General features: G+C 41.1%; 1 protein-coding gene and 2 long non-coding RNA genes across 5 annotated transcripts in view; 1 reads left to right on the plus strand and 2 right to left on the minus strand.

The window, feature by feature from the left end:
• Positions 1-26,310, minus strand: part of LOC119021760 (butyrophilin subfamily 2 member A1-like) — a 66,081-nt gene that overhangs the window by 38,108 nt on the left and 1,663 nt on the right. The window contains exons 2-6 of one of the 3 annotated variants that reach the window (XM_037102259.1): positions 18,536-18,652; positions 18,256-18,461; positions 15,200-15,523; positions 14,551-14,573; positions 13,160-13,190 (exon numbers count right to left, since the gene is read on the minus strand). In XM_037102259.1, coding sequence (XP_036958154.1) covers positions 13,160-13,190; positions 14,551-14,573; positions 15,200-15,523; positions 18,256-18,307 — 430 coding nt within the window. In that variant the 5' untranslated portion in view covers positions 18,308-18,461; positions 18,536-18,652. Of the gene's footprint in view, positions 1-2,842; positions 3,161-5,134; positions 5,326-11,858; positions 12,135-13,159; positions 13,191-14,550; positions 14,574-15,199; positions 15,524-18,255; positions 18,462-18,535; positions 18,653-26,310 lie in introns of those variants that run through there. The other 2 variants (XM_037102262.1, XM_037102260.1) reach the window with 2 other exon arrangements.
• Positions 1,326-1,887, minus strand: LOC119021770. Its single transcript, XR_005075749.1, has 3 exons — positions 1,572-1,887; positions 1,460-1,501; positions 1,326-1,337 (listed from the first exon to the last, which is right to left on the minus strand). It is a non-coding gene; the product is annotated as an uncharacterized LOC119021770 (long non-coding RNA).
• Positions 8,288-11,478, plus strand: LOC119021767. Its single transcript, XR_005075746.1, has 2 exons — positions 8,288-8,372; positions 11,120-11,478. It is a non-coding gene; the product is annotated as an uncharacterized LOC119021767 (long non-coding RNA).

The following is a 26,310-nucleotide window of genomic DNA, read 5'->3' on the forward strand; positions in this document are numbered from 1 at the left end:
TTTAATCTGTGATTTGGAAGATTTTTATCTGCTGCGCTGACAGTGTTCCCTTCTGGAGCTGGTTGGGTTGAATAGCTAGTTATGTTAATATTGTTTTCTCCAGTTTCAATTAGTTATGTCTGTAAATTAGTGTAATTTGGTAGCTTTGACCAAATTCATTACACATTATTTAAATCAATAATTAATCACTACAGATGATAAATGTTCTGGAATTTCAGTTCTCCTGACCATTCAGGAGAACTGAATAAGATTCAGAGACACTGATGACTTATGTTGAGATAGTTTATAGAACATGATCATAGAGGAGCAAATCACATCACGTCTGTCTTCACAGAGTGCTGCCATGATCATCCTGACGAGTCTCCCAAGCGTCCAAATTATATCTTACAGCTTCAGGAGGAAGTGCTTCCACAAGGGGTTTTCTGTTCAACAACATAGCAGGAGGGTGATGCAGAGTCTCCTCTCTGTAGTCAGACGACTAAGAGGTAAAACAGGTCTGAGACACTCAGTCTGCTAACATAGATACTGAAAGCGTCCTGATGAGGTTTACACAAACAGGTTAGCTTTGGTTCGGTTCATCAGAGATCTGCTCTGTAGACATATTTACAGTAGCTTTGAGTATCCAGGTTGCAGAGACTATGTGAAGATGCTCGTACACTATGTCACTTATCACTATCCAGACTTAAACATCTGTACAAGCTACATATGTCTTCCTATAGATTGGAGACAGAGCGACCTTGGAGGATCATAAAATTCCCCCACAATAAACAACAATGTCTAACGTAGACGAAAGAGTGTTGGACACAAACATTTAGTGTCTTAGTTAATCATAAATTATGCTGGAAACAATCTAGAAACATTAAAAGTATCACACTAATTAGCATCTCATGACTACATCAGAATCTGTGGTGTAATTCATATAAATATAAATCCAAAATCAAGACCGATGATCACTATTTTTTTTCCCTGATTTTATTGGAATTAACCCTTAAAACTGACGTTAAAACTTTAGAAATGTCTTGAGGCTGATTAAAAATGTGCAGCACAGCTTCAGCAGAGTTTAAAACAGAAAAGTGCAGTAATAAAAAATGACATAAAAATATATTGTATCGTTAATTGCATACCGAATGTCGTGAAATAACAATAAATAACAACAAGTCTGAACTTTTAAGAAATATTATCCTGTTGTCATGGGGGAAAATTCTCGATCTGTTCCACACGGTGAGGAAAACACCATAAAGTCTCTGAAATGAAAAACTCACAACACAGCCTATGAGACGAAGAGAGTGACGTCATAGAATCAGGACTCACCTGGGATGTTTTCACCTGTTCTGTCTCTTAATGTTATAAGGTGCGCAGGATGCACGCGACCCGATATTTACAGTAAAAAATAATAAAAACATAAACTTCATATTTTCATTATGACGTCAGAAGTCAACACACACATATTACACCTCACCTGAAAGCTCACAGGTTCGTTTTTATCGACACATTCAGGAACCTAAAATTAAGATTTACGACATTACAACAGCAGCGTCTCACTTTACGGCAGTAAACAGTTAGCTACTTACTAGCTAGCCTGTGTAGCCGCAGTTAAACTGTATTTATAGGGGTAAAAACAGACATTTATAGACGAACAGCGGCTCGTTTTAAAGACAAAAGTCCAGCCATTAAATCCAGCTCGGTTAAACGGAAGCGGAACTTAAAACCACCACAATAAAAGTCGATTGTGTCGCTCGTTTATTTTTAGCGCCGATCGTCAAACTTTCCTAACAACTTCATTTTAATCAATTTAAAGTATCGACAAAAGATTTGACCAATGATGTTCAGTATCTCTGAAATCAGTAAACGCCCCGGAACAAAACCAACCAATCAGCATCTTTCTACGACCTGAAGTGACGAACCTAACGGTCTTTTAACTCCAGCAGCCAATCACAGGACAGCATCTGTACGCGAGCGCCGCGTGTGTGTTATTGACAGCTGCTGTCATCCAATGGGAAGTCAGCACCGTGGAAACACTCTGAGTTAGAAGCCAATTAAATTACCTGTGTGACCATATATGGAAGTGAGTGTTGTGGGACTTCCTGTGGCAGCGGGACACCCACATAACAGAGAAACTTTATTTATATGTTTAAGGAGACATGATTCAATGATAATAAATATGTAAATCTTTATTTAAACACTCACAACATCTTTTTATCGTCCACTTTAACACTGAGGGACATTTTTCAGCATCTTAAAGGGATTTATCATCATCATTTGGTAACTTTGGAGAAGTTTTAGAGAGCTCTGTGGACATCTGCTGGAGATAATCTGTACTGCACTTTCTAAAATATCTCAGAGCCTCTTCTGTCTGGCAACATACAATTTGGTTCAGATATTTTAGACAAGTTGAGGGAGAGATCCTGAGAATTTCAGCCTGATGGACCAGATTATAACTTATTAATTCGATTTAAAACATGAAATGAAACAAACAAAAAAAAGAAAACTTTCATTTTTTTCTCTGTTGAATCATTTAGCAGTTCAACTCTCTCTGAGCTTTAAATCAGATCAACACACCTGACGAACCTCAGAGTGTTTGCTTTACAGTGATGTAGTGGACGTGTATCAGCTGCTCCTGGTTTTTGTATTAAACTGTTTAAAATGAGTAAATATTAAGAGGCAGAGACACAAAAAATCAAAATGAACCCCAAGAGGTTAAGACTTGATCTGAAAGGCAAAACAAACACATGTTAGATAGTTTTTTTAATATTTTCAGACAGATATTAATAATCTGAGCGATTTAAAAAAAGTCCATCTGGGACTTTTCAGTCTTCTTTAAGCTTTTCATGAACTCACTCACCAACAACAAGCTTGATGTTGAAGCGTTTTCTCGGCTGCAGACGTGGAAAATCACAGCTGTAGTCTCCGCTGTCAGCCACCTTTGTGTTCCTGATCTTTATGGAGGCGTTGCCGTGTTTCAGCTCGTCTTTAAAATGAGACACTCGACCTCTGAACTGCTCGTCTTGACCTGTGCGGCCGTTGTTGTAGTGAACGCCTGCATCGTACATGAACACCTCCTTCTGACCGTCTTTCTTCCAGTCGAACAGCTTTGACTCCACGTTGATGTCGATGGAACAGCGTAAAACAACATCGCTGCCTTCTTTCACCACCACTGGACCTGGAACATAAAGACAAATTCAACATGTTGACCTGCAGAGTCGTTATGTTGAGACAGACGTGTGGAAGCTTCGCTAGTTTTCTGACTTTGTGAAGCACATTGTTCTCTGCAGACTGCATATTCATACATAAACTTCAGAGCCACTGTCATTAAACCCACGTCTCTGTCCTCAACCAACACTGACCAGTGACAACTTCTTTGTAAAACTGGTCTGTAGTCAGATCACAGCAGCTCTGCCTACAGCCTTCACCACAGCCACAGAACTCCTTACTGCACTACCACACCTGGAGCAGCAGGGGAGCTCTGTGCAGATGCTGTTTGTGGATTTTAGCTCTGGATTCAACACCATCCTCTCTCACAAGCTAGTGGTCAAACTGGGGGACCTGGGGCTTCCACACATCACCTGCATGTGGATCAATAGCTTCCTGTGTGATGGCAGACAGAGGGTCAGACTGGACCACCACACATCCACGGCCCTGAGCCTCAGAACCGGCGCTCCCCAGGACTGTGTGCTGAGTCCGTCTGCAGCCCCGACTGCTCCCCTGTCCATCACAGCAACACCATGGTGAAGTGTGCAGATGACGCCACAGTGGTGGGGCTCGTCTCTGGTGGGGGGAACCAGTCTGCCTACAGAGAGGAGGTGGAGCGGCTGTCAACATGGTGCAGGACCAACAACCTGCTCCTCATCACCTCAGAGACCAAAGAACTCATCACAGACTACAGGAGAAAGAAAACAGAGATCCCACCATTGATCATCAGCAGGGACTGTGTGGAGAGGGCGGCAGGTGAGGAGAGCCTATCCTGGAAGGTGAAAACCTCTGAGCTGCTGAAAAAGGCCCAGCAGAGACTTCCTGAGAATACTCAGGAGGAGTAACATCACACAAAGACTGCTGGTGTCCTTTTACCGAGCCTCCATTGAGAGCGTACTAACATACTGCATGATGGTACAGCAGCTGCACAGCGGCTCAGAGGAAAGTGCTGCAGAGGGTCATCAACACCAACCAGAAGATCGTCGGCTGCCCTCTGCACACACGGGAAGAACTACACAGTTCCTGTTGTCTCAGAAAAGAACATTATAAAGGACACTGATCATCCTGTCACTCCCTGTTTGAACTGACGCCTTCAGACAGACGGTACAGATCAATTAACACGAGGACAAACAGACTCAAACACAGTTTTTATCCAAATGCAAGAACCAACCTCAGTGCTGCAAAACATGATGTGAAATGGATCAATGCAATGACACAAAGTCTGCATGTCTGTAGATGTGTGTTCATACTGTGTTTATACAATGACTTTAAATTTCACTGTACCTGTGACAACAATAAGAGAGACAGATTCTATTCTGTTCTATTCTACACAGAAGAAGAAACAGGAAACCAGAGAGTGACGAGGAAAACACACACACACAAAACTAAAAGTAAAACTGTTCACTTCATATTGATTCCTGAGTCTAGCAGGTAAAAAGACAACAAACCTCTGAACTTCACTCAGAGAGCAGACACACACACACACACACACACACACACACACTGTTCATCATGTACTGAACTGCAGGAATATTTCTGTCCAAATGTAAACATGAATAAATAACAGATAGATAGATTATACATTAAGTAAGAAGATGGACCTCTGCAGTATTATATTACAGTGATATAATATAATATAATATAATATAATATAATATAATATAATATAAGTCCTGCAGCATCACACAGTGTAAACATGGCGGACACACCCTGATGATGACGAACATCATGTCTAAAGTTCTCTGATGTTCTGAGATGAAGAAGTTCTTCTCGGAAACAGGCCGACATGTGATCAATACATCAGACTGTTATTGATCAGAGGGAGGCTGCCGTTAAAATCACACCAGCTGATCGATCGATCGATCGATTATTGATCTGTTATCAGGACACATGCGACCTGTCACCTGTCACGCAGCAAACATCGGTGAGTCAGCAGTTTTCTTACCGTTTTCATCAGCAAACGTGTCTTCACAGCAGGCCAGGAGACAGAGGCACGCGACAGGAAGCAGCTTCATGGCGGATGACGTCATCTGGACGTTAACCATCACTTTAGCAGCACCGTGACGTCACTGAGGTTCATCTAAAGACTGCTGCATCCCTGAGCCGCCTGTTCGTCAGGAACACTGCCGCGAACTGCAACCAGACACACTTCCGCCAGCCCTTCACAATAAAAGCAGTTTTAAAGAGATTCAAGCTGAGAATGTTCATATTTATAATATTAATGAGGTGATAATACAAACTTATTTACACAAGTGAATAAACAAGTTGCTCTCAGAGTAAAATAAGGCCCCAGAACACAGCTTGAAGCTGAAAGGTGGCAAAAAACTGCAACATTTATGTCTAAGTTTTCTCATCCTGAGCTGTACTTTCTCTCCACACTGACATCTGACTGTAGCTGTGAGGAAGAAAATATTAAGTTTATCTGCCTGGGAACAAAAGTTACTGTATATGTATTATCATCATGTCATTCAGTCTAAAATATCTCAGAGATCAAATCAGAGAATAAAAGCTGAGTCTGCTCTGATGCTCAGAGGTTAAAGGTCAACATGAACCACAACATCCTGCTTCAAGTGCAGGATCATTGTTGCATCTCTCCACTGACACAAGGAGCCTGGAAACATCCTGGAAGATGATTTAAATCTGGTTCACACAAGTGAATAACTGGTGTCAGTGACCTCATCTAGAATCATTCCATACTCATCACTTCTCTTTCTAAAGCAGTGATTCAAATATCATAACTGTTTAACGAGGAAACAATAAAATAATTTTAGAGTGTATTGTTGTCTAATATTAATTTTACATATTATGTATCAAGAAAATAAGTGTTAACATGTAAAGGATCTGTTAAGAATGAAGTATTTCCAGATATGTGATGCTTTTATTGTCTAGAAGACAGGAAATAAAGAGAGATGACAAAAGTCACTGATAAAACTTATTAATGTAATAAGATGATCGGAAATTGTACAAGATGAAAATATCTTCTTATGAGACTTTAGGAGCTCATATTTCTACAGTTTATTGTGTCAGGATTAAAACAATGTTTGTTTAATTAATATTCATCTTTAATCTCAATTAAAGTTGTCAGTGCAGTAAACTGTCTGTTTGTTAGAAGCTTTGTTTTAAATCTGACGTATCTGAAATATTGTTTCATTCAAACTGTTTTAATGTCTGTAAAATACACATCATCTCAGAATCAGACCAGAAAATAAAATCACTTTTATTTCTTTGATCCCAGTTTGAAGACAGAAACATCAGAAACAGTCACAACACACAGTTTGACAGTTTTCATGTTTTATTCAAACGTTTGTACAGAAATGATGAAGCGCTGCCTGAAATGACCTGAAACACGACAAGAGCATCATCAGTGAACAACAGAACCATCAGTGTGGAACTGGACCTGACAGACTGCTGAGCACCTTCAAACAGAAACAAGAACCAACACAGGCTCGACCCAAATAATGCCAACAACACAAATCTACAATATAAAGTCACATTATATTGACAGTGACTGACAGTGTTAACAGCAGCTTCAGTTCAGTGAAGTCTGATGGTTTTAAAGCACATGTGGAGCTCAGTCAGGAGCTTTAAGCTCTACAAGCAGTCTGATAATATTTGGTAAATAGACGCATTTATACATCACTGCTGCCCTCATTCATCCATTCACTCACTCACTCACTCACTCACTCACTCACTCACTCACTCACTCACTCACTCACTCACTCATTCACTCACTCACTCACTCACCGATGGCAGTCAGCTACCATGCAAGGTGCTGGTCTGACCATCAGGAGCAGTTTGGGCTTCAGCCTGTTGCTCAAGGACACTTGGACATGTGGACGGGAGGAGCCGGGGATCGAACCAGCGACGTGTGATTAACTGACCAGCTGCTAGAGACGCTTCAGATCATCAGAGTATAAAACTAAAAGAATAAAAGCAACATAGAACAGAGAGAAAGAGCTCGTCTTTGTCCTCAACAACATTAATAACAGAGTCAAAGTTTGTTCTCTCCATCATTTTTCTGTCAGCATTAAAGGCCACCTGCTCTCTTCTGTTGTCACCTCGTTAACTCCAATCTGTCTGATGACATTAAACTACTTTAACACTTCCTGACACACAACGACTACATTCAGACGATCTTTACTGTCAGCTGAACTCTGTTGAATAGAGACGTGAAAGAAGAAGTTGTGTGAAGAATTAAAATCCAGCTTGAGAGAAAAGTTCAAACCCTGCAGACTTCCTGTGTTGGTCAGTCACTACTTGAAGTGGATGTGAATGTTGGTTTGTTGGTTTCAGGAAGTGAGTCGGTTCAGATGTTGTTCAGCCATCAGACAAATGTGTCAGAGCGACTGACGTCTTTTTACTCTGACAGGATTCTGAGTCCGACACTTGACTTGGACACTATTTGTGACTGAGTGCTGTGAGATAAAGACGAGGACTGATTATGTGTATTTATTTGTATATAAATGTATTAACTGTAAGATCTCACTGTCTATGATCTGGATGAGCTTCAGGACATGAGGACAGTTCAGGGAGAGATTGTTGCCGTGGTAACATAGTGATGACAGCAGAATGAGCTACATGCACATCGTCACACAAACAACCTTCTGTTCTACCATCACAACTATCTGCTGCAACACAACACCAATCCTCACCTGAACCTGAGACTCAGTTTCATGTTAAAACCAGGTTTTACTCCTGAGACTGAAATAAGTGACCAGACAAGATGTTCTCACTGTCATTCAGCATCATCTGAGACTCAAGGTGCCGACTGGTTTTCACCAGACTTAAATGACTCCTGATCCTGTGGGTGCGGCTGGTGTTGAACCTGGATCAAAAGGATACAAAACAAAGTTATACTCAAGAAAATCACAAATGTCTTGATCTCTGTGTAAATACACAGAATGCTTAATGTCAGAGAAGATAAAACATCTGTCAAGAAAGAATGAGTTGTGATGTCTGTTTATCATTAATATGGTGATACAAAACTAACAACTACTTACGTCTGCAAAAGCACCATCTAAGTAGGATTATAACAGCAACTACACCAAGAGTTCCACCAGCTCCAACAAGAATCCACCAAACGTACCACACTGAGGGAGATAAAAGTGGATGTGAGAGTCAGAAGTTGAGGTCAGATGATCAGCAGCAGACTGGACCTCACAGCCCACACAGAACCACTAAAGGTGAGTCTGCTCCTGAAGTCTGAACTTGTTCCACATGAAAACTCCACTGGGATGAATGTGAGCAGGAACAGTGATGTTAGCTCTGATCTCAGGTCCAGTTTCCTCCTGCTGGGCTCCACAGCTCAGAGGCTGCTTCTGGTTCTGGTCCCAGCAGTGAAGAAACAAATGGACTTAGTTCCATTCATCACTTTGATCTGACAGTAAAAACACAGGATCATCTGAGAAAATATAAAACTTCTTCACAACACTTTTACTGACACTTTTACACTTTTACTCAAGTGGACTTTTACTTGTAACAGAGTATTTTTACTTTGTGTTTCTGCTTCTGTCACTTCAGTAAAGTATCCCAGTACTTCTTCCACCACTGACTACTGTCCACAAACATGGAGATTAAAATCACTGTCAGCTTCTTGGTGCTGGTCGGGTCCACAGTTATTGGGCCCTGATGGCAGCACATCAACACAGTCTGTAGATTATTGAAGTCGAGTCTCAGCAGAAGACGGAATTTTTCACTCAGTCTGAAACAGTTTTAAAACCTGATCAGGATCCTTTAGATGTGATTAATATAAAATGTGCCTGTTTGTAATGAGAGGGACTTTTTAACAGTGTAAAATGAGCCTGATGCTGCCCTCTAGTGGACAAACTGTGTCATGACTCTGATTCTACATCACAAGTCCAACATGAGTAAATGTTGGAGGTGGTGAACATTTCTTCACTCCTGGTTTCAGGCTCAGACAGAGGAGGAAGACTCCTGCTCACATTTATAAACCACAGTGTTACACTTCATCTGTTGTTCTCATCTGAGTTTCACTGCAACTCAAAACTTCAACGCTGGATTTTAAAGTTAAAACTCATCTTGTAATGAACCGACTCTGCTGCAGTTCATGAATAAAGTACCAGGAAGCTGTTTGTCATGTTGGACCTTCACTGCAACACAACGCTTATAATTACAAGTTTACATGGTCCAGTAAAAACTGCAGCTCCACAGCCTTTATGTTCAGAGTCATGAAGAAGTGTTGGACTGCTGCAGGATTTATTCTGTGTTTGGATATTTGTCACACTTCATTGTTTCAGATGTTCAGACAGAATCAAATAAAGAAGAGACAACCTGAGTTAACAGATAATACAGATTTTAAAGCATTGAAATATTAAGAAGAAGCCACGCCCCCTAAATCACACACACACACACACACACACACACACACACACCTGCTTTCTGGTCTGTTTTACTGTCAACAGGAGAATAATTCAGTAAATGAACATCATGTTGTGTTGAAGAAGACTTGAAACTAGAGACTGAGAGCATGAACTCATCAGGAGACTGTTTACTGAGGGAAGAAATCAAGTGACAAGCAAAGTCATTTTCTCATAAGCTTACGTACGTAAGCTTATGAGAAAATGACTTTGCTTGTCACTTGATTTCTAGACTTCTTCTTGAAACCAGTGGAGTCGCCCCCTGCTGGCCGTTAGAAAGAACGCAGGTTTAAGACTCTTCAGCACTGGAGTCACTTTCACACCTGGAGGCTTCGTCTAGATTTCATACAGTCAACCATCCAAACTGGTTTAAGGTTAAAAAGCTTTAAGTTGATTTTTTTTAAAAAGGATCACGACTCACTAAAAATATAATCCTGAAATGACGTCACATGAGATTTGTCGTCTGATATATTATTTATGACACTAAAGTCGGAGAAATACTGTGTTTTAAAATATGAAACATTAAGTGTTTAAAAGCTTTTTGTTTGAGTCTCTGACAACAACTCAGATTAACAAACATTTAGAGACACGCGGGTACAAATACTCCATTACTGAGCTGATAATTGTACTCTAAACTTCTACTTCACTGCATTTCTAAAGGTAATATTGTACTTTTTACTCCACTACATTAATCACACAGATATAGTTACTAGTTACTTTGATACAAACTGAATGTGCACAATCTGCTCCTCGCTGCTTTTTACACCTCTGGTTGGACGTTACACTGAATTTTCTTTGTCTGGTTAATTTACTCGGTGTAAATAAAGATGTATTGAATCTGATCTGGTTAACAGATTGTACAGGTGAACCTAATAAAGTGTCCGCTGAGTGTATTTGATCGACAGTCTCCAGCTGCCGGAGCAGAAAACTGATCATCACATCTGTTAGAATTCTTCTGTTGTATTCGACAGCAGCTCAAACAGGAAGAAGAGCCTCATCGTTTATTATTTATTAAAAAACTGCAGCTTTGTTTCATGTTTTTATCATTTAGATTCATCATCAAACATCAAATCAAACAACTACAACAGCTGCAGACTGACGGACAAGAAATAAGTGATAAAGTGACGTTAAACTGAGCTGTAACACTGTGTGAAGGTTCAGCAGCTGTTGTTCTGTTTTTGTCTTTCTGGATGCAGGAATGTAACGTTTGATGAATATTTAGTCCGAGTGAGTTAAAACCTGTGATGATGTTTAATGACTCATGTTGTTATTATCTCTCATCATAACTCATCACTTCAGATCAGCGTCGTGTCAGATTATCTTCTGTTTCCTCTTCTACTCACTCAGCAGCTCATATTCTGTTTGTCTGTTCTGATCCAGTTCTGTCAGTCGGGTCCATCAGTTCCTCCACAGTTACACCTCCTAGTTATTATGTGCTGAACAACCAGCTCAGCTGTGTGTGAGACTCACTTTGTGTGCTGTGATTCATTTTAGTGTGTGGATGCAGAAATCTTTGTTCAGTCACCACATGTCTGTACATTGAACTTGTCCAGGTGTGAACTCACAGACAGTCGGTGTGAAGGATTTAAACAGTCAGCAGCAGAAGAGGCAGCTGTGGAGCTTCACTACAGGCCTCGTTTGTGGAAACTGCCTCTCAACTGGAAAGGAGCCACAAACTTGACAGAAAAGGAGGCTCAGAGTTCAGGACCACTTTCAGTCTGAGCTCCTCAGTGGACCTGAGCCCGGTACCAACATCATTCTTTTATGTCACTGACAAAAAGATTCAGTGATGAAGATCCTGTGACATCAGAACCAGAAGCAGCTCCAGTGTGACTCCAGGAGACGGAGCTCAGATGTGTTTCAGGACTCAAAGTTTCTCTGATTAATCAACTAAATGAACTCATGAATCAAGTGTCTGTGTTCAGATTGTTGTCATGTATCATCACAGCTGCACGTCGTCATATCCAACATACAGACAATAATTAATGATGTAAATGATCCTGAAAGGTGAATTCAGACTGAACACAAACGTTGATTTAATTCCAGTTAATTTAACAGCTGCAGAGTTTTTACAGTGAATGTTTCAGCAGCACAAACATCAACTTCTTGTTATTCACATCCAGAACAAATTTATCTTTATTTTCTTTTTTTAAGTCTCTGAGTTTCTTCAGTTTGAAACATTTTTAACATCAACAGACTTTGAGCTGATGACCTGTGTGTTCAGTCTGAACTCATAATCTTTTGAAACACAGGGATCATTAAAATTGTTTAAAAGATTTTAACACCACTTACCATTCAGGAGCACATAAATCTGAGAGCCAATCTGATGGCTGAATTTCTCCTGTGTAGCTACACAGCGATAGCGGTCAGCCTTCGTCACAGTGACGTTGACGGTGATGTATGATCGACCTCCTCTTACTGAGATCTGAGGTGTATCAGCAGGAAGAGTGTTGTCATCACTGTCCTTCCACTCTAATGTAGGAAGTGGATCACCATGAGCTTCACACTGCAGGAGGACCCAGTCCTTTGTTTCAGCAAGTATTGTGATGAACGGCTTTGGAGCTGCACCTGTGAACATAGTATAACACATTATGAAAGTGATACAAAACATGTATCGGCCTGATAAATTATCAGATAACAGTGAAGACGACAACACCAAATACACTGTCTCTGGTGAGAATGTTTTTTTTTATAGTTTCAGAGAAAAACAACAAGATTGAAATTTGCAATAAATCCTCTACAAGAGCTAAGAGAGGTTTAAAGTCTCTGAACCTCTGCTGTGCATAAACTTCAAGTTAAAAACTCATTTTTAAAATACAAAAAGGTGACATTATTGGTTATTTCATTGGTACTGTCCATGAGAAGTAATTATACGATGTTTGATATTTCAAACATTTGTACTTCCTCCAACATGAGGCAGATTCTGACTCATATCATGGCAGATGCACATATAAAGTAGATTTTTGTTTAATTTAACAAGGAAGAATTACAAAAATAAAAGACTGAATCTTCAAAGGTGTACACACCTAAACCTAAAAACGATTAAAGTGCTGTGTTTTATATACTTTTATAGCTAAATTCTTTCTAAATGAGGGTGGACAGAATATTAGAAACACCTCTAAGTATCTCAACACACTTCACAGACATGCAGTTTAAAAGAAACACAAACTACAGTCTGCAGACTGACAATGAGACTGAATCAACATCTCTCAACACAATGTGATTATTAAAACCTTCATGAAGATTAATTCTTTGTCTGTTTAATGAAACTGGTTAGTTTTTATCTGTGTTACCTGATAAACTGGAATACTGAGTGTGTATAACTTTGAATGTGTTTTTGTCACTGAGATGATCAAAGCACAATATTTATATTTTCTACTCACTGTCATTATAAATATAACATAAAGGTAGTTTTTAGTGTAAATCTTTAACATCTTTAGCACAAACTGAACAGATGTTGTTGTCTCCAGATGTGTAACACAGCAGAATGACACTCAGAGGTTCAGCTCAACAGATGTTAGTGTGTTGAATGATACTGAGGCCTGTGGAGCTGATGACAGGTGGAGAGTGACGTCACGACAGTCAGGACTCACCTGGGATGTTTTCACCTGTTCTGTCTTTTAATGTTATAAGGTGCGCAGGATGCACGCGACCCGATATTTACAGTAAAAAATAATAAAAACATAAACATCATATTTTCATGGTGACGTCAGACGTCAACACACACATATTACACCTCACCTGAAAGCTCACAGGTTCGTTTTTATCGACACATTCAGGAACCTAAAATAAAGATTTACGACATTACAACAGCAGCGTCTCACTTTACGGCAGTAACAGTTAGCTACTTACTAGCTAGCCTGTGTAGCCGCAGTTAAACTGTATTTATAGGTGTAAAAACAGACATTTATAGACGAACAGCGGCTCGTTTTAAAGACAAAAGTCCAGCCATTAAATCCAGCTCGGTTAAACGGAAGCGGAACTTAAAACCACCACAATAAAAGTCGATTGTGTCGCTCGTTTATTTTTAGCGCCGCTCGTCAAACTTTCCGAACAACTTCATTTTAATCAATTTAAAGTATCGACAAAAGATTTGACCAATGATGTTCAGTATCTCTGAAATCAGTAAACGCCCCGGAACAAAACCAACCAATCAGCATCTTTCTACGACCTGAAGTGACGAACCTAACGGTCTCTTAACTCCATCAGCCAATCACAGGACAGCTTCTGTACGCGAGCGCCACATGTGTGTTATTGACAGCTGCTGTCATCCAATGGGAAGTCAGCACCGTGAAAACACTCTGAGTTAGCAGCCAATTAAATTACCTGTGTGACCATATATGGAAGTGAGTGTTGTGGGACTTCCTGTGGCAGCGGGACACCCACATAACAGAGAAACTTTATTTATATGTTTAAGGAGACATGATTCAATGATAATAAATATGTAAATCTTTATTTAAACACTCACAACATCTTTTTATCGTCCACTTTAACACTGAGGGACATTTTTCAGCATCTTAAAGGGATTTATTATCATCATTTGGTAACTTTGGAGAAGTTTTAGAGAGCTCTGTGGACATCTGCTGGAGATAATCTGTACTGCACTTTCTAAAATATCTCAGAGCCTCTTCTGTCTGGCAACATACACTTTGGTTCAGATATTTTAGACAAGTTGAGGGAGAGATCCTGAGAATTTCAGCCTGATGGACCAGATTATAACTTATTAATTTGATTTCTAAAAATACTGTTTGATAAAAAACAAAACAAGAAAGTTTCTAGTTTTTCAGTTTGATCATTTCCTAATTAAACTCTCTCAGGGTCTTAAATCAGATCAACACACCTGATGAACCCTCAGAGTGTTTTACAGTGATGCAGTGAACATGTATCAGCTCCTCGTGGTCTTGTTGGAATATAAAACACTTTAAAATGTTTAAATATTGAGGGACAGAAACACACACGATCAAAATGAGGCTCAAGAGGTTAACACAGAGCGCTCTGGGTCAGGAGCTAAAAGGGAAAACAGAACACGATTATTATTTCAGAGTGATGATGTGATATTACCAACATGGAAAACATGTGATGCTGGGAAACTGAAACATCAACAGAATTAATCTGAGTTAATCTGAGATGAAACTGTTCGTCTCTGTGAGGAACTTTGATCACTGCAGCTAAAAAATAACATGATGAAGTGACTTAAAGCAGGAATATAACCTGAAGACCTGCAGCTCGTACCAGAGGAACATTAATTAATAATAATATCTACACAATATTAATTTATCTGATAGTTGTGGAACTGATATCTTAAGCTGCACAAACAAATCCTGTGTGTTTGGAAAAACAGTATGGATTTAAAAATAATTATATCATTTAATAATTATATTACCCGCAATATTATAATCAGTAAATAAGTAATAAACACCAAAGAAACATTAAAGTACAAATCATCACATCAGTCAGAATAAACACAAACAAATAAAAGTGTGATCATTTTGTGATTTAATAATTTATTGTTGACGTTAACAGGAAGTCTGGAGACGTTTTGTAAAATAAAAGTTAAACAAACATTTCAAATGATTAAATGTAAGAACTGTAACAGTCCATCAGTCGTCAGAACTGTTTGATTAAATACTCACCGACATGAAGAGTGACGCTGGATGGATTTCTGTCGGGGGGGAAAGTACAGGCGTAGTTTCCGCTGTCAGTCAGCTGAGTTCTGGTGATTTTTATGGAGGCGTTGCCGTGTTTCAGTTCATCCTCAAAATGAAAAACGCGTCCTTCGAACTGTTTATCTTGACCTGTTCGGCCACCGTTATTGTAATGTTTGCCGCTCTGATAGAAGAAAACCTCCTGACGACCTTTCTTCCAGTCAAACGTCAGTTTCTCGATGTTCTCCTTGGTGTTGATGGAGCAGGGCAACATGGCGTCACTTCCTTCCTCCACGGTGACGACAACCGACCCTGGAAGAAAACACAACAAGTTAAAGAACAAACACACAAACAAACAAACACACAAACATCCCAACACAACCTGCTGACGACTGTATATGTGATTTGTGGTTGTTGTTTTGTTTTTGGTTCACATTTCATGAAATTACTGAAATATGATGTTACAGCAGCTCACAGGTTGAAGTTAAAGATTCAGCAGCAACTCTTTACAATGAGGTAAACAAACATATGAGTAGTTACTGAGGAATGAACCAGGAACAACTTGATCATTAATGACAGTGTCATGTCAGGGTAAAGGGGAAAACTATGGAAGGAGAAGGTGGACCCAAACGCAGTTACACACGGGAGTCAAAGATAACGTGGAACAAAAAGCGAGCTTTAATAAAGCAAAAGCCGAAAACAAGAAAAAAGCCAAGGCAGACAAAACGGGACAAAAAGCAAAGTAACAACTGAAACAACCAGGCAAAGTAGCAACTTAACAGCAAGACAAAGTACAAAGAAAAAATCAAAGTTCAACTTAAACATGAAAATCTTGAAACCAAAACATACCAAACCGTGACAGAAGCATGAACAAGAGACAGAAAACAGCAAACACAAGACAGAATACAATGACCAGACAAAGAGTGAGGGGAAACACAGAGACTAAATACACAGACACTAATGACATGACGAGGCACAGGTGATGAGAGAGGAGGAAGGAAGCCAGGTGAGATAATGAGGGGGAGGAGCACAGAGGAACAGACCAGGAGGGAACAAGACAACAGACAGAGGGAGCCAGAGGGGAGAACACAGGAGAACTTAAAGGACACATGAGGGCACGCCAAAATCAAACACATGACACACAAGACATGATACCAAGATGTGAATCATAAACAAGAACCCAAAAACCAAATACAAAGACAAACAGGAGTCATGACAGACAGAACATGCTGAGATACTGTGTTCATTAATCATTAGTTAATGACTCGTTCATGATCATCTCTGAATCAACATGCTGAACACTTTCTTAATGAGCTGCTGCTGTGAAACAAACACTAATAACTTATTACTTATTAATAACTTAATCATTAGTTATCATATTTTTCACTAATCAGTAATGTTACCTGGTCTGCTTACTTCCATCTACACAACATCAACCGTCTCCGTCCCTCACTCACACCAGCCTGCACTGATGTTCTTGTAAACGCTCTGATTACATCCCGTCTGGACGGCTGTAATTCTCTCCTCCATGGTTTTCCTCTGAAATCACTCCATTAACTCCAACTGGTCCAGAACTTATCAGCCCGTTTCATCAGCAGAACTCTGCTGGTCACATCACTCCAGCCTGCAGCAGCTCCATCAGCTCCTTCATCACCTGGTACCATCATATCTCTCTGAACTGATCCATATCCACACACCCTCCTGCACTCTCCCATCCTCTTCTACCATCCAGCTCTTCAGCCCGTCTGCCAACCGAACCACCACGGGGTCCAGAACCTCCAGCTGATCTGCCTCCAGCCTCTGGAACTCTCTCCCACCAGACATTCACTCCTCTGACACTGTCTCCACCTTTAAATCTCACCTGAACACACACTTAATCTGAGTGGCCTTCTCTGTATCACACTAATCACATAATCACACTCTATTCTCTTCTCTCACCCTGGAAGTCAAACCCTGCCTGACCCGGCCCGGTTCACTTCCTGTACGGTGAGGACTGCAGAGTTATATGTATATAATCATATATATCATTTAAGAGTAACTAATGATTAATTAATGAGCCAACTTGGTAAATATTCAGTATTATTGTTTCACGCTGTTTGAATCATGAACAACTCATGAAGAAATTGATCAATATGTTGATTCACAGATATTTATTAATGTATTTAATGTTTGTTTAGAGGCAGAAGGTGTTAAAGCTGCTGCACACTGCAGCGTTTACAGCTGAAGATAATCTTTATTGACCTCCTCATGAACTGATCATCACCTGATGATTCATTGATTATCTCCAGTCTGATCTGCAGTAACTCATCATCTCCTATATAGTCTATAAATCACAGTGATTCAGGAGTTACTCATTAACTATCAAGTCCTTCCTGATCACTCTTAATAACTGCTCACATTGTGTTGAACTGGTTGTTAAGTGTTAATATCTCGACAGGCTCCTCCAGTGTCAACAGTGTCTGACTTGTTGGGGACATTACAGGACCTGGTCCAGCTGGACCGGGTCTCCCCTTCAGGACTGACCGTGGCCGCAGCGCAGGGCGGATGATGATCCGAGTCACGTCTCTGTTTTATTGATCAACTACTTTAGTTTGTTCAGGAGCTTCAGACACACACGCGTTTTATTTCCCCTCCGATAAAAGAGTCCAAAGTCCAACGATCACAACATCCGGAAGGTTTCATTTCATCACAAGAGTTTCTGTGAAACCTGCGAGAGTCTGCAGCAGGATGGAGACGACGCACACGCACATGCGCACACGTACGAACACGCACATAAGTGATGACGACACATCAATATAAAGCACCTCGAGATAAAACTCATTATCATTCTGCTGTAACTCTTCTATAATCGATCCGATCAATACTATCGATGTGCGCTGATTATCGGGGTACATGTGACGTCACCGGGCGCTAGAGCAGGTGTCTCGTGCGCACTTAAAGCAGGAAGCAGCCTGATTAACATCCAGCATGTTTCCACATTGTTCCTGTTGAGATGAAATCAAGTGAAATGACAAACTGTCAGTGATGATGATCAGTTTTCTTACCGTCTCCAGAGCAGCTCAGCAGACAGAGACACACGAGAGGAAGAAGCTCCATAGTTGTTGATGTCCTCTGAGGACTTCACCTCACTGATGGAGCCTCTATGTGACGGAGCTCCACAGGAAACCTCAACACTCTGATTGGTTCATCACAAACTGTTTCTGTTTCTCAGCCTGCAGGCAGTGAGGGCTGCAACACATCCGGTACACACCTTCACAATAAAAGCGTCATCACCACACATATTAACAATGACTCATGAATTCTGCACTTTGTCTTCAGACTCACATTAAAGTTGTGTATAAAAACACTTTCCAGCCTCAGATTCAGCTTCAGCTTCACTGTTAGTGTCTGACAGCTGCTTCTCTTCCTGATCAGCAGCAGAGAATCATCTCTGTGCAGCTCCTCCAATAAAACATCAGGACCAGTTTAAAGAAACAGTCTGTGATGAAGAATGGAACTCAGATAGTCCACAAAACATTTCACACAGAAATACTGATGTTCCTCATATTCAGGCGACTCAAACAGCCCAGAGGTTTGTTTGATTTGTCTCATAAGTCTGTTTGGAAACACAGTTAAAGGAACAGTTCACTCAAACATAACAAAACCTCTCTCATCATCTCCTCCTTCATGTTGATATAAAGTCAGGTGAAGTGTCGTCGACCACAGAACATTTCTGGAGCTTCACAGTAAAACAGAGTTGCAGCATTCTGCTAAACACCTGAAGCAGCTGGAGACTTGATTTAAAACAGAAAAACAACTGAAGTAAAACTCCATTACCAACTTTGCAGAATTATCTGTTAGTAGTTCCTGTTTGCAGTGAACCTGTTGATGAACAGACAACTATCAGAGGATTACTGTGATACTGAAGGAAACCTAAAATCAGGAGATTTCTCAGGCAAGTTCTGCAAAAATAAGAGGCACACAACACCTCAAACTAAGTCTTTATGTCATTGGTTAGATTGAGAGAATGACTAACCCCTAACCCTAATATAATATAATATATAATATAATTACAATATAATAGATAATTTGACCGTAAATATTCGTCTTCTAAAAGTGAAATCATGAGGGAGTGTTTGCAGATCGTGAGTTTCTGGGAAAACAGCAGCCTTCAGAACAGGGTATGACCCCCACACACACACTGATATGAGCCTTTTTAAACACAACACAGAAATTCACACCTGCGCCAAACAGGAATTATCAGGAAAACAAAGTGTGATAGTAGAGTGCAGCACACACACACACACACACACAGAAAGTCCAGGCCGGAGGCTAATGCACTGGATCTTGATTCACTCAGGTTCATACCAACACGTTCACGTTTTCAGTGGAAGTATGAGTCATGTGATCAGTGACGTGTTGCAGCAGGTGTGAGCAGAAAGAAAAGAGTGACTTCAGGTGAGAGTTGGAGCGTCTCGGTATTAAAACACAAACAGTTATCTAACAAACACATCTCATTTTAACACAGAATGCTACATTTTGAGTTTTAGACTTAATGCCATCTAAATCTTTTGTAACCTCATGTTGGAACATTCAGGGTCTGAGGTCTTCCGCTTTTGGCCTTAAGAGCAGCAGGACCCCAGAATTTAGCAAAGAGTTAGAAAATTCAGATATCATTGTTTTGCAGGGAGGGAAGTTGATCTGGTACAAGACGAACCTCACACACTCAATAGAATTACTCAAAAAAGGAGATTTTTCAATTTGGATCAAAATAAAAAAGAGGTGGTCTCCACAGACAGAGACATATTCATATGTGCAGCCTATATCCCCCCATCAGAGTCTCCTTATTATAATGAAAACAGCTTCTCCATTCTTGAAGATGAGATCAGCTTCTACCAAACACAAAGAAACATGCTGATCCGTGGTGACCTTAACGCCAGAACAGGCACAGAACCAGATCTGATCACTGCACAGGGAGACAGATCAACATCTCCTCTCCTCTCCTTCACATCGGAACAGGAACACCTGCTGCAGTTGTGTTGCATGCTGGGTCTGAACATCGTCAGCAGTCGGCTTCGAGGGGACCCTTTGGTCTCTACACACAGCTCTCCTCTGGGCAACAGCACAGTGGACTATCCACCCGTTTCTTCAGAAGCCTCTGGGTGCTGCCATGACAGATAACTACTTCCACCGGCGCTTTTCTGTTTCCGGTTGCCTTGCAACTGCATGACTGACCGCTGCCGCCAAGCTAGTCCAAACCAGCTAGCGTTATGTCATGAATGTTAAATTGTTTTTATAATGAGCTCAGGTACAACAACATGTGCTGTTGTTGGTCGCCACAACAATTCATGAAAAATGAATTTTTTTTCAGAAACTTCTTGTGTTGAACATCAACAACTTCAACAAACACGTCCGTGCCCTGCGCCCTCCACGCCATGCCGAGGAAGGGGGAACGGAGACTAGTGTGGCTCGCGGCTTTGACACTAAAATAAATATTTGGGTTTATGAATATCTTACACAGAATAACTACTGCATGACTGCATGACTTCCCTAACCCAGCAATAGAGGAGCAGCCGTCTGTCTCCATGACTTCACTTTCCTTCAGCATCATCCACGCTGCATGTTTAGCTTGACTGACGCTGTGGCTGAACTCTACTGCTGCCTTCAGAAATATAAACTCACTGTGTTTCTTCAACAGTACTTTCCCTATTCTGTTACTGTGCAGGTAGTTGTATGCTTCTGTGCTTTTGTAACTGCGTACTTCACCGGCGTCAACACCATCAGAAAATATAATTAACTATGTTGATGGATGTATGTCGGGCTATTGCTTCATGTCATCTACCCACTCAGGGAGAACCGACGGGTGAGACACTGTTACAGAACGGTCCTCACGACTCATTAAAACATCCGTACCTGTGTATCCACCTCCAATTTTTGTCAATTTTGTCGCTTTCTTTGTGTTAAAAGCTGGTTTGTAGAGCGAGCATGACAGCTACGCTGGCATAAACACCAAGTTCAACCAGTTCAACCAGAGGAGCAAAGCCGAATCCTGCTATGAACCATGGGTAAACTCACAAACTCAGCAATAAGGTGGATAGTATTACAGACCTGGAGCTCTTCTGTCTAAGAGCATTCACTGTCAGCTCCCTCACACCCTGATCACAGCAAAATCACCCTCTACATTAGGAAGACACCAACTGACCCCCATGTAGCACAGCCCAGTAAACTCAACCGCTCCAAACAACCTTACAGATGACAAATAACAGCAAGGATGACTACCAGAGAGCAATCGGTCGCCCAACGATCCAATCTCAGTTAAATCATTTTACCACCACCTTATATCCCCACAGTAATGACGGCCTGAACCAGGCTGTTCAGGAGAGTAACTCCATATTTGACAACACAGCATTTCTATCCAATCTGAAAAAATCTCAGTATCACAGTTCAAACTCAGCTAATGAAAAGTGGTTTGACTCTGACTGCAGGTGTCTGAGAAAAACTCTCCGAAAATTATCCAATGAAAAACACCAAACAACCTGACAATCATGAGCTCCGCCTCCAGTACTGGGAGACACTGAAATTATATAGAAAAAACACTGAGAGCTAAAGAGGAGCAGCATGAACAGCACCAGCTTGAAGAAACTGAGGAGTCCATTGACTCAAATCATTTTTGGAAAAAATGGCATTCACTCAGGGGCGGCTGTGGCTCAGCGGGTAGAGCAGGTCGACTAGTGATCGAAAGGTCGCTAGTTCAAATCCCGGCTCAGGGCAAGGCTGCGCTGCATGAGTACCCTGCCCTCACCCTGAGACAAGGCTGGGATTGGCTCCAGCAGCAACACCCCGTGACCCCTTGGAAAGGGATAAGCGGTTACGGACAATGACATGACATTCACTCAACAAATCAAACAAGGAAGAATTGACTATTCAAAAAGGGGAAATATGAAAAAAAAAAACACTTGAAAATCTACACACAGTGCAATCTCACTGGATTCAACCCAAAATAATCTGCTCAACAAACTAGAAATCCTAGAATCAATCATTAAAGACAACCAAAATCCTTGAGATTATGAAATAAGTGAAGGGGAACTGCTGGCTAAGATCCAGACCCTGCAGCCGAGGAAGGCAAGTGGCCCTGATGGCATCTTAGATGAAATGCTTCAGTTTAGCAGCCATAAAATGAGACTGCCATGTTGAAATTATTCATTCTCATTCTGAACATTGGACAATTTCCTGACACCTGGAGCCAAGAGCTTATCGCTCCAGTCTTTAAAAGTGGAGACAAATATGAATCAAACAGCTACAGAGGCATATGTGTCAGCAGCAACCTGGAGAAGTTATTCTGCAGCATCTTAAACTGCCGACTGCAAAACTTCAGTGAGCACAGCGTCCTGAGCAAGAGTCAGATTGGTTTTACACCACAGCACAGAACCACTGACCCATGGGGGGGTTATGAAAAACATTCTATGAAAAACATGAATTGTCCTCCCCAATAAAAATACCCTAAATTACTGTCATGACTCTAGAGCCATGTCTTTGTGTTTTGTTCTGATTATGTTTTTGTTTGTCTTATATTCTCCTGTCTTGGTATCATGTCTGTGTATCATGTTTTGATTTTCCATGCCATCATGTGTCCTTTAAGTTCCTCCTGTGTTCTCCCCTCTGGCTCCCTCTGTCTGTTGTTTTGTTCCCTTCATGTTTTCTCCTGGTTTCCTCCCTCCTCTCTCTCCTCACCGGTTCCTGTTTGGTAATCAGTGTTTGTGTGTTTCCCTTCACTCCTCGTCCGGTCATTGTTTGTCTTGGTTTGTCTTTGACTGTTCATGCTCCTGCTCCTTTTTCCTGTTTGGTAGGTTTTGGATTTTTTTTGCATTTTTTTCCATGTTTGATTTGAACTTTGGGTCCACCTCCCCTTCCATAGTCTTCCCTTTTTTTTACCCCAATCTGACAATTATTCAAAATTGAACAAATGTATTTTCAGACTTCACATTCTTCACATTTTAGATTCACATCTAAAAAGAAATGGTGGAACAAATGTTTGACAAATATATTTCTGACTCCACATTCCACCTCTGGTCTGCTCCACTACAATGAAGATGAATGGGTAGTTTCCTACATTATCTTGTATCTTACATATTGTGCTCTTGGAACTGTGTTTAGCACTGTTTATCAGCTTAACTGGCATTGTAAAAACATGATCAGTTTACACAACTTGGTTAGAGATTCATATTTTGATATTCATCCATATCCATTAATCATGCAATAAGTAGCCCCATACTCTGGGAGAAAAGGAAGATGGTGAGAAGAATTGGGGATGTGGGAGGGTTGGAGGGAGGCAAAAGATAAGAACATGAGTAGACATCACATGCCCGAGACCCTTAAAATTATGATTTATTAATATAACAGTTAAGGAGTGATACGCGCTGTCGGCTGTTTAGGACAAATAAACAAGAAAGGTCAGCACAGTAAATGATTCCCTGTGCAGTACTTTTTGATATGACGAGCCTCTACGAAGTTGTGATTTATGGTCACATGGTTGCATACAGGCAAAAAAAAAAGTCTCTTTTGTGTCGCCCCCAATCCTGACATCAGATCTGCACTGACCACATCTACATCCTCCACACCCTCATCCAGAAACACGTCCACCACAACAAAAACACAAACTGCTCTTGTTTTGTAGATTTCAAGAAAGCATTCCACTCAATTTGGCATCATGGTCTGTTTCTGAAATTACTAGAAAAAGGTATTGGAGGGAAAATCTACAACATTATTAATACAATGTACATAAATAATAAATGTGCTGTTGGAACTGGAACCATGGAAACAGACTTCCTCCCCCAAAGTAGAGGAGTGAAGCAGGGCTGCAGTCTGAGCTCCACCCTGTTTAATATCTACATCGCTGAACTGGCCAAATCCCTGGAAGAGTCAGATATCCCTGGTCTCACCCTCTCTGACAGAGAAGTCAAATGTTTACTGTTTGCAGATGACCTGATACTGCTCACTCCGTCAAAGGAGGCACCACAAAAGCAACTAGATCACCTGCAAAAGTTCTGTCAGACCTGGGCCTGGGCCCGGACCGTTAACCTGGAAAAGACAAAAGTCCCGGTCTTCCAGAAATGACCCAAGAATCAGGAAAATCCCCACAGGTTCCACCTGGACTCTACAGACACACACACACACACACACACACACACACACACACACACACACACACACACACACACACACACACACACACACACACAGCTACACATATTTAGGACTAAATATATATGGCCATTAAGGATCTCCAAGACAAAGGCAGAAGAGCTTTCTGGAAAATAAAGAAATCCTCAAACAGACATACCTGTCAAAATCTGGATCAAAATATTTCAATCAATGATTGAACCAATTGTGTTGTATGGTAGTGAAGTGTGGGGCCCTCTTATGAACCAAGACTTCGAGAAATGGGACGAATAACCAATGGAAACCCTGCACACTGAGATCTGCAAAAGCATCCTCGGAGTCCACAGGAACACCCCCAATAAAGGATGCAGAGCCGAACTGGGCCAATTTCCCCTGTTGATTCAGATCCAAAGAAGAGCTATAAAGTTCTACCAACACCTCAGAGCCGGCGAGCCCAGCTCCTACCACTACAAAGACCCACAATGCCAAAAGGAGAGCAAAGAAGGGAGTCAGCCAGCTGGTCCACAGGCTCAGCTCCAACAGAACTAAGACCACCATCACACAATCCAGCCCCAACAAATTATAGCAAAAAGAAGGGAAGGGAAAAAGACAATTACATCAACTATTGGACATCCACAATCAAAACCCAAAGCAAACTCCAGTGCTATTTGTCCCTAAACAGACAATGCTACATGGCAGATTATCTGAGCTCTGTAACTGACCCGAGACTGAGGAAAACGTTGACTGTGTACAGACTCAGCGACCACAGCCGGCCTTAGAGAGCAGCAGACACAGACAGACGAGGTCTGTCGGCTCTGTCCACACACACAGGTGGAGACACATACACACACATCAGAACCCACATATCCACCAAAATCACATGTACAACCATCAAACTGTCAGTGATGATGATCAGTTTTCTTACCGTCTCCAGAGCAGCTCAGCAGACAGAGACACACGAGAGGAAGAAGCTCCATAGTTGTTGATGTCCTCTGAGGACTTCACCTCACTGATGGAGCCTCTGAAATAATGGAGCCTCACAGAAAACGACGACGCCCTGACTTCTTTTTCAAACACTTTCGGTTTCGCAGACCGGTGCTGCAGCAAGGAATGTTTGCAGGGAACGAGTTCCCTGGGAAATAGCAGCTTTATCAAAACAGGAAATGGCAAGCACACATCCTTGATCTGATCCATTATAAGCACCACACAAAAGCTCTCATCTGAGCCAAACTGGAAGTATTAGGAAATGCGATAGTAGAGAGCACACACACACACACACACACACACACACACACACACACACACACACACACACACACACACACACTAAATGATAGATGGATTGATAAAGATTCTATCTCTGAGTTGCCACAGTGTGTAAAAACCTGAATAAAACCAGAGAGCAGTCATTTATAATCAACCTGTTTACTGACAACAGTTTATCAAGTGTTCCTGAGAACATGTTCAACACAGTTTATTAATTTGAACCTGAAATATCTCGTCTGTGTGCAGTATTTAACTAAATATAGGACAAAATACAAGCAAATCCAACTTCTGCTGAAGGTTCTCAGTCATCCAGGTCTCAGTAACTCTCAGTGCTGAATCGTTGACAACTGGACTAGTTTCAGTTTCCTGAAGACGTTCAGAGGCTTCTTCAGTTCTAACTAACTGGAGAGGAGTCAACAGTCAGTCTGTCGTTGTTCTGTGGTGGATTTGTGTGTTTTTGGTGTTTTTCTTTCTGTTGTGCTTGCAGAGATGCACTGAGACGCTGGGTGGAGTTTTCCACTCATCATCAGATGACCTCTGGTCTTCACGCTACCTGCTGCCAGATGATTTGGTCAGTCAGACGTGACACATGGCTCCGGCTTTATCGCCTTCTAGTCAGACTACTCGTGTTTTCATGCTTTCTTCAGGAGATCTAATGTTTCTGTGTTCTACCTTCAGTTGTTGATGTCCTCTGA

This window comes from Acanthopagrus latus, chromosome 6 (assembly GCF_904848185.1).
Source record: "Acanthopagrus latus isolate v.2019 chromosome 6, fAcaLat1.1, whole genome shotgun sequence".
Classification (NCBI taxonomy): Eukaryota; Metazoa; Chordata; class Actinopteri; order Spariformes; family Sparidae; genus Acanthopagrus; species Acanthopagrus latus.